Source organism: Chanodichthys erythropterus, chromosome 10 (assembly GCF_024489055.1).
Source record: "Chanodichthys erythropterus isolate Z2021 chromosome 10, ASM2448905v1, whole genome shotgun sequence".
Taxonomy (NCBI): domain Eukaryota; kingdom Metazoa; phylum Chordata; class Actinopteri; order Cypriniformes; family Xenocyprididae; genus Chanodichthys; species Chanodichthys erythropterus.
In genome coordinates, this window is record NC_090230.1 from 21,013,644 (window position 1) to 21,022,275 (window position 8,632).

The following is an 8,632-nucleotide window of genomic DNA, read 5'->3' on the forward strand; positions in this document are numbered from 1 at the left end:
TCGTGTGTTAATTAGGATATTTAATCTTTTATAATAAAAATACTCTCTGCATTTAAACAGAAACTTAAAGCCTCGTGGTCTGTAGCGAAATAAGAAACTAACGTCGAAACTCAGTCAGAGGATCTGAAGTTCTTTGCGCGCCGAGTGTGTGTGCGCGCGCTTGTGACCGCGCTTGATTGTCAGGAATGTTTCACACACACACACACACACACACACACACACACACACACACACACACACATATATATATATATATATATATATATATATATATATATATATATATATATATATATATTTTTTTTTTTTTTTACATTATTATTATTATTATTTTATTTTTTATTTACCTTTTATTGAATTTCATACGGAGCCCCTAAAAGGACATGGTGGTAAAAAAAAAAAAAAAATGGGAAGGAAGGAAATTTTACGTGGTAGTGGAAAAAAATTTGGGATGGGAGGAATTATTATTTTTTTTTTTAATCTTTTGCGTTCCCTCGCAAAGTTATAATCGTTCCCTTGCTGTATGCTCTGACAAACACTTCCTCTTTAATGTCCCGCTGGCTGGCAGTAGTGTTTCAGTTAGTAACAATAATGCACACAAATAATGCGCGGCTCATTGAGTTTGAACTTGTTGGACTCAAAAATGAAGAAATGCAGTCAGTGCTAATGTCAAGCAGTTCATTTGGCAATATATACACAGATTCGAGCTTCCCGGATTAATAACTCGTGAGCTAAACGTTGTTAAAAACACAAATGCAGCTACTTCCAATCATAGTAACCTAGACAACAAGCTACAACAACCCAATTTTCCTCAAATGTGTTTTATAATAAATTGGTCTCTATGAGCAAGCGGCGGAGATACACGGCTGAAGGGACAGTCTGAAAAGTGCAAAACCCAACACTTAGTTTGAAAAAAAATGCATAACGTTTATGATTATTAATTATTAAATAAAATAATATAATAATAATAATAACTAAACTGTTATTAGTAAAAAATATTAAATAAATTGTAACGCCATCAAATCCAGTAAGCAATTATCATGCAAAAGCTGTTGTATGTATGTGTACCAACATCATTTGTAAAGAAGGCCTTTAATGTGCTACTTGCCAAACTAAGTGTTGTAGTACTAACCAGCAGGAGAGCAGTGATGTATGAACTGAATTTGGTGACAGTACCGTGTGTTACAGTGAAGTCAGTGGCGATTTCTTTAAGACTGCAAGGGAAGCTCGGCTTCCCTTATAATGTCACAAAATTAATGGTCAAATATGTACTACTGTATTAACATTTTATTGACTAAAAATGCTTTAGAAAACGTTCATCTCAAAGACGAGTTCGTTCAGAATCAGTTACACATAGCAGGTCGGCTGACTCGATTTCCTTCTCATACATTCCCGCAGCGTCACAGTGCATTTCCCTATTGAAGCCCAGCGTCCATTGACTTCAATGGGGCTGCCTTGAACGTTTTTTTTTCATCGCTTCGAAACTAGACGGTCATTGGATAAACGCTGCGATTATGTCCCGCCCACGGACGCTCAGCGTCTCTAGGGGTGAATGGGGAGTGGGCTGGCCCGGACTCCGAGCTTCTGCGTGATGATTGGAGGGTCTATAAGACTGCATCTCCTTTTGACTGACAGCGATTCTGTACTATAAGGAATCCCTGAAGCTATTCACGCTCAGTCCCATCGCGGATTTCTCAAATTCAGTCGAAATAAAAACTGCTGCAACCTATTTCTTTGATATTTGCTTGGCGAAATTGCTTGATTTTCATCATACATTTCACACAATTATACACCACATTCCTTGTTTCAGTTTTACAGAGTTTAATATTTTTTTAGATCGTTCATTCATTCCTTCATTCATTCATTCATTCATTAAGCAGCCTAGCTCTGCTGGCCATTGAGAGGACACTGGTCAAGTCACTTGAAAAGACTCCTAGTTGGTACGACAGGGTCACAGCCCATTTTCTTGAAAAGGAACGTAGGGCAGAATTTACTTTTAAATAAATAGACAATTTTATGATGTAGGCCGAAAATGAGCTTCCCCTCTCTGACAGACCAGTAGCCGCCACTGAGTGAAGTTATTGAGTGTATTTCGTAATATAAAATGAGCAAAAGGGTTTCGGGTTTTGCACTTTTCAGACGGTCCCTTCAGGCGTGTATCTCCGCCGCCTGCTCATAGAGACCAATTTATTATTAAACATATTTGAGGAAAATTGGGTTGTTGTAGCTTGTTGTCTAGGTTACTATGATTGGAATAGCTGCATTTGTGTTTTAACAACGTTTAGCTCACGAGTTATTAATCCGGGAAGCTCGAATCTGTGAATATATTACCAACTGAACTGCTTGACATTAGCACTGACTGCATTCATTTTTGAGTCCAACAAGTTCAAACTCTATGAGCCGCGCCTTATTTGTGTGCATTATTAACGTATGTTACTAACTGAAACACTACTGCCAGCCAGCGGGACATTAAAGAGGAAGTGTTTGTCCGAGCTCACAGCAAGGGAACGATTATAACTTTGCGAGGGAACGCAAACATCTTTGCGTGGGAACGCAATCTTTGCGAGGGAACGCAAAATATATTTGCGAGGGAACGCAAAAGATTTGAAAAAAAAAAAAAAAAAAAAAATTAAAAATTCCTCCCATCCCAAACTTTTTTCCACCACCAAGTAAAATTTCCTTCCTTCCCATTTTTTTTTTCTACCACCATGTCCCTTTAGGGGCTCCGTAATTTCATCTTTCAAATTTCTCTCTCTCTCTTTCTAGTCATCATAAGTCATCAAGGCTGAGCAACAGAAGACATCTCAGTGGTTCTCTTGTGGATAATGATTGTCAAAATCTCGGAGATGTGAGTGTTTACAATCGGAAGACGTATTTTTTTAGAGAGTTATCTGCAATAAGCCTATATTTCCTGTCAGATGTTAAATAGATGTCTTTAATACATTTATGATTTAGAATGTATGTAAAATGTACATCTTAAAGACATCTATATTCATCATCAGATGAAGATCTACCCAGGTATCATAGCACACATGGTGCCCGTGAGATGTCTGTTAAAGATCATTTAATCTGGAAAACATCTGTTGTTTACAAACATCTGATAGAAGTGTTAAAGATGTCAGTTTCACATACATTCTAAATCTTAAATCATTTAAAATCTTGAAGACATTTTCTAAATGTCTATTTAACAGGAAACATCCTAGATTATTGCAGATGTAAACTCACACATCAAATAGACGTCTCCGAGTACATGTGCTATCAGGGTATCTTCATCATTAGATGAAGTGATCTTTAACAGACGTCCTACATACACGTGTGCTATTTGGGCATGTTCAGTTTAGAGTTAAAACGAAACCTGATGTGGCCTGATTCCTTTAGATCTGGAAAGAAATGTGGTTTTGGTCTGATAGACGGACACATCTTGAAGAGAGTTTCTATGAACCTCTTCCTGTCCTGCTAGAATAAACCTCACAGACCGATTTCCTTTTACATAAGTACTATAGTGTTAAATCGGTCGAAGGTAAATGAAGATGTCTGAGGGTCTGAAAATAACATCTATAATTAAGTATTTGGTGAAGAACAGAAAGTTTGAGTTGTGTAAAACTTGCAATGTGTAAGGAGAGGAGAGGTGCAACATATATGACTGACACGCATGTGATTCAAGATTATTTGATGAAAATTGCAGAAATTTTTGTAATCAATGTTGTTGAAATGTTGTAAATATTAATCCGTCCCAGATATTGATAAACAAAAACAGGAAATGTTGTTCTACCAGAAGGTAGGCCTACATTGCAGGGCATGGGGTTTAGGTGTGATTCCAAAAATAGTTTTCTGGAAAACAAGTGCTGCTAGAAATAACTACTGAAACTAGCATTGCTGAGGATGAAAGGTCAAGATTTTTTATGTGCAATTTAGAAAGATGCATAAATCACAAGCACAAAATATAGCATATAGCAAATATATAACATATTTCACCTTAACATTTTTTTTTTTTTTTAAACTGATTTTTCCTGGAACACACATACGTGTACATATTTTAAACATTGGTTTTTTTAAAGTGTTTTACAAAAATTATGTTTTTTAATCATAAATATCATGAATTGTTGGGGGGTTTTATCATTTGGCATTTGAATCTAAACTAGTCTTGCCATATTATAGATATCTTTAATAATTTTAAAGAGATTTCCTGACCTTTACACACTGTCATGAGGGTCTACAGAGGTCCTATCTCTGATGTCATTTCCTGTTTTTATGGTTGTCACATTACCAAAAAAATAGCTTCCTACATCTCGTGTATACCCAAGTGACTCTCTGGTGCAACATACCGGAAAATATTGCACGCTTGAGAAGCACCAGTCAGAGTGTAATATGATGTTTCAGAGTTGCATGTTGCAGGTCAAAGGTCGCAGGTTTACAGCCTGTCCGTCCAGATGGTTCCCATCAACATATCAGTGTTTGGTTGGTTAGCTGCTGGTAGAAGCCATAACTACACCATCAGGACCCACAATTCATCCTTCTTTATTCAAAATATATATTTATACCAGTGGTGTCTAAACTCAGTCCTGGGGGGGCCGCTGTCCTGCAGAGTTTAACTCCAGCTTGCCTCAACACACCTGTCTAAAAGTTTCTAGTATGCCTAATTAGACCTTGATTATCTGGTTCAGGTGTGTTTAATTGGGATTGGAGCTGAACTGTCAGGACAGTGGCCCTTCAGGAGCAGGATATGACACCTCTGGTTTATATATTTTTTGCAAGTATCAGACTATACTGGAGCTCCCCCTAGTGGTTGTAAATAATAATAAAATGATCACTACACACTGAGTGACCACATGTAAATTTTACTACACAAGATTAACATAACTATGGGACATAAGCAGGAGGACTGACCGTGTTAGGATGACCTACCCTTTTCCCTATAATAATACATTAGCTGATGCATCATCATGATGCACATGCTAAACTTTTATCTAAATGTTACAATTTAACAGCAAATCCACATTTTTCTTGAGGAGCCCGAGAGCATGTGGTTACCCCAACTGATGAAATCTAAGGTTTTAAAAATAAAATGGAAATAATAAATGTTGATATATAATATGTTCAAAATAAGTCAAAAATTCAAACATCATAAACATACTAATGGTCTGTTAGCACATAGCAGACAACTTAACATTTTTTCCATATACATCTAAAAATTAAAAACTCACAGGAACATAATAGTCTGCAAGATTATTGTATCTGCTATTCAATATGCTTTAGTCATGGTGTCCAGTTCAGGTGTCTCCTGAAACAAATGACACTACTGGAGCGCCACCTAGTGGCTATAAATAGTAATGTCTTTATTTGGCATAAATATTGTGTGCGGTTCCGAAATCTGCATAAAAGTTTGCTTAATTCACATTAATCAGGTCCGTTGCCTTTTAACAAATTATGTTTTTAATTTCCCCAATATCCTTAATGCTTCTACTAGTTGGACTCTTTTACAAACAGTTTGTCCAGCCATCAGATCAAACCACAGCTGTACAGATGTAAATAACAGAGCACAAAAGGCTTACAATCTGCTCACGTGAATTCAGTGAATCACATACAACCTCCATTTGAACTATAAGGGTGTAAGAAAAGTGGACAATAGTTGTTGTGAAACTAAATCTTTATTAAAAGTCACCACAAACATCCACCAAAAGTCATTTCAAGGGTTTCAACAGACACAAGAGCTTATGAGATAATTCTATGGCATCACATGTGATGCTAATTATTATTTTGTTTAGGGTAATTATGTTTGGAGCCATTTAATTGAATAGATCAACAAATTATATTCTGTGCAAATACAAATAATAAAAATAAAAATAAAAAAATCTGTTAATAAATTGCTGTGTAAGTATAGGAAATCCGTACAATTTTATTTTTGTGATTATACAAACTTCAGCAAACATATCTGGAACTAAACCTTCTGCTCATTTCATACTGCTCTAATTTTACTCGATGATGTCTAGTCTCTTCCATCCTGTTCAGCTCACTTCTTAGCGTAGATCTGATGTCATACACCAAAAAAGCAACAGCAGCCACGCCCACCAGAGCAGAGGCGACCAATCGGATCACAGCCTCAATAAGACCACAACAGTGGATGTGGTCTGAAAAAAAGAAAGATGCTGAATCAGAATTGTGCATTTAGCTCCTTTTCAAATATGTTTTGTGGGTTATTATTAGGATTTAAAGCATCCATTAATGCAAAGCTTTCACAAGCTTGACTGCGTGAATATGTTTTTGCTTAGGTCAAATAACATTCTGGCTAATTGTTCAGTATAATATAACTCTAGAGTCTTCTAAAAATGCTTCAGCCCCTTCTTTAACTTCAGCTCTCATAGAAACTTATGAGATTTTGGGATTCTCTCCAATAGATTTTTTTTGTTGTTGCCTCGAACACTGTTTTCTAGAGCAACACCCCTCTCACGCTCACACCTGCTTCATGCCTCTGTCGCAATTCTGCGGTCTGTTCTCTGTTCTAGTTAAAACACAAATGGAAAAAAGCAAATGCACTTGTGTGCACAAACAGTTTAGTCTCTCTCTATGCAAGAGCTGAACACATGTAAACCTTGAATGCAATTTAAGTCACTTTGGATAAAAGCATCGGTCAAATGCATAAATGCAATGTAAATGTTGCAGTTTTAATTGGTTTATGTGGTTGATTGTTTAGCACCCATCAGCAGTAACATAAAACACTTAAGTTTGGCCACATCTGCACGTGTGGTTTCCATTCTGACATAATCTTTTAAAGCTCTCCAAAAACTAATATTGCACTGTTTTTCAGAGTACGTGCGAGTGACGTACCTGAACTTGGCTGATGGAGTTCAGTCATGTTGGCATCCTCAGTCTGGATGATGGTTGAATTGTTCACCAAAAAGTTGGAGTTTGATGATCTTTCTGGTGATGAAGTACTTTGTGGAGTCTCTGATAATGAGATTAGTCAAATTACACAGATGTTTTATTTTTATTTATAGTAACTAATATTTTAAATGGAACTAAAACCATTGAGAGATCATAAAATGGAGGAGTAGTGAAAAGAACAGAAAATAGACATTTAAAAATATTACTATTATTTTCTACTCACCACAGACTTTAACATTGTAACTCGTGTAGCTGGTCTCTTTGCTGATAATTGTTACTCTATAAAGTCCAGAGTCTGTGGTTCTGGTGTTTGTGATGGTCAGAGATCCGGTCAGATCCAGTTTCAGTCGGTCTCTGAATCTCTCATCAGGACCTCCATACGTTGAGTTGGTTTGCGTGAGTCTGCTGACTTCAGCTATTCGAGTGCTTCCAAACGCCCAATGTATCAACAAATATTTCTGTGATTCAGTAACATCAATGTTCAGAGTGACAGAATCTCCCTCCATCACTGACACTGACTTCACTCCATCTGTCACATCTATAGAAGGAAGGAACATTTTTTTAACAGACATGATGTTTGTTATTTAGGAGTTGACGTGATTTGCATTATGCATACATTTTCTTTAGTGAATGAATTGCAGTAAACATTTAAAGAATAACAATAAAAGTTCAGGAGTTTGTTTTTCTCCAGCATTCACTTTCATGTGCAAACAGAAGTGAAAACAACAACAATTATTTTTGCATCAGGCAGATTTAAAACCATATTTAAGATTTCTTTCTGGAATTCCACTAAAATTTGTGGATTGTAAATGGATTGGAGTGTCGTTTGTAAACATATTAAAGCGATAAGAAATTGAGAAACTTTTTAAAACCACCGTAATACAAAGAGTTTGTTTATAAAAACTTTTTTTTTTTTGTGTGTGTTTATAAAAACTAAAGGGATATCATAATTAATAACATTCATAACTTACCAACCAGACGCCACAAGCACACAAAGAACAGAATAAAAGCAGTAACCATGTTCCTTGGTCGTTTGTCAACCCCTTTAATCACGCAGTAGACCTAAACCAATCTGAAACCGCCGGTCACATCACAATCGACCACTTTATCGCTGCATGTTGCCAAATGCTTACATTGGCAGTAGGCGTTTCCATTGGTTGCCTAGCTAGCGGATGTCATCTTGTTGACCTAGGCTTGTTTGAGATGCGCCTCGTCTGAAATATAGACGAGAGTAGGCGACCGCAGTGAGGAGAGGAGTGAAAAAAAATGTGCAGGCAAGACGGACAGTTCTCTGTTCTCATAGTGGATCAGACACCCACGAGATCAAAGGAGGATATCGCTTGATTCACACTCGTGCACTATATTGCTGATAAACTGGATGTAATTAAAGTTCTGTTGCTTATATAGCCTATTGTGATGAATGGAAGTGGATAATTTGAATGTTTGATGTACACGCCCTTCAGTTTACGTAGGGTGAATTGCCCTAATGTGGGACATTTTTTGCATTTCAGACTTCTGTATATTGCAATTTGTAGCCAAAACATTAAATTCACACACAATACCATTTTAAAAAACCCAGGATGTCTCCTAATCAAATCAAAAGAGAAAATGGAGATAACACATTCATAAAAGAAATTAGACATATTAGTGTTCTTAGTGCAAGTCGTCTAAAAAAATCTGGTGCTTCCTAATGTGGGACACTGAAAATTCTATGATAAAAGGCCAAAATCTGATGATGAAAATAAGAATA

The 8,632-nt window shown here is 36.5% G+C and overlaps 1 protein-coding gene across 1 annotated transcript; it reads right to left on the reverse strand.

The window, feature by feature from the left end:
* Positions 1-5,668: 5,668 nt before the first annotated feature.
* LOC137027916 (uncharacterized) lies at positions 5,669-7,938 on the reverse strand. The gene is made up of 4 exons (XM_067396537.1): positions 7,854-7,938; positions 7,106-7,420; positions 6,826-6,945; positions 5,669-6,128 (listed from the first exon to the last, which is right to left on the reverse strand). The coding sequence occupies exons 1-4, from the start codon at positions 7,900-7,902 to the stop codon at positions 5,920-5,922; spliced, it is 693 nt and encodes a 230-aa protein (XP_067252638.1). The 5' UTR covers positions 7,903-7,938; the 3' UTR covers positions 5,669-5,919.
* Between the last annotated feature and the right edge of the window lie 694 nt (positions 7,939-8,632).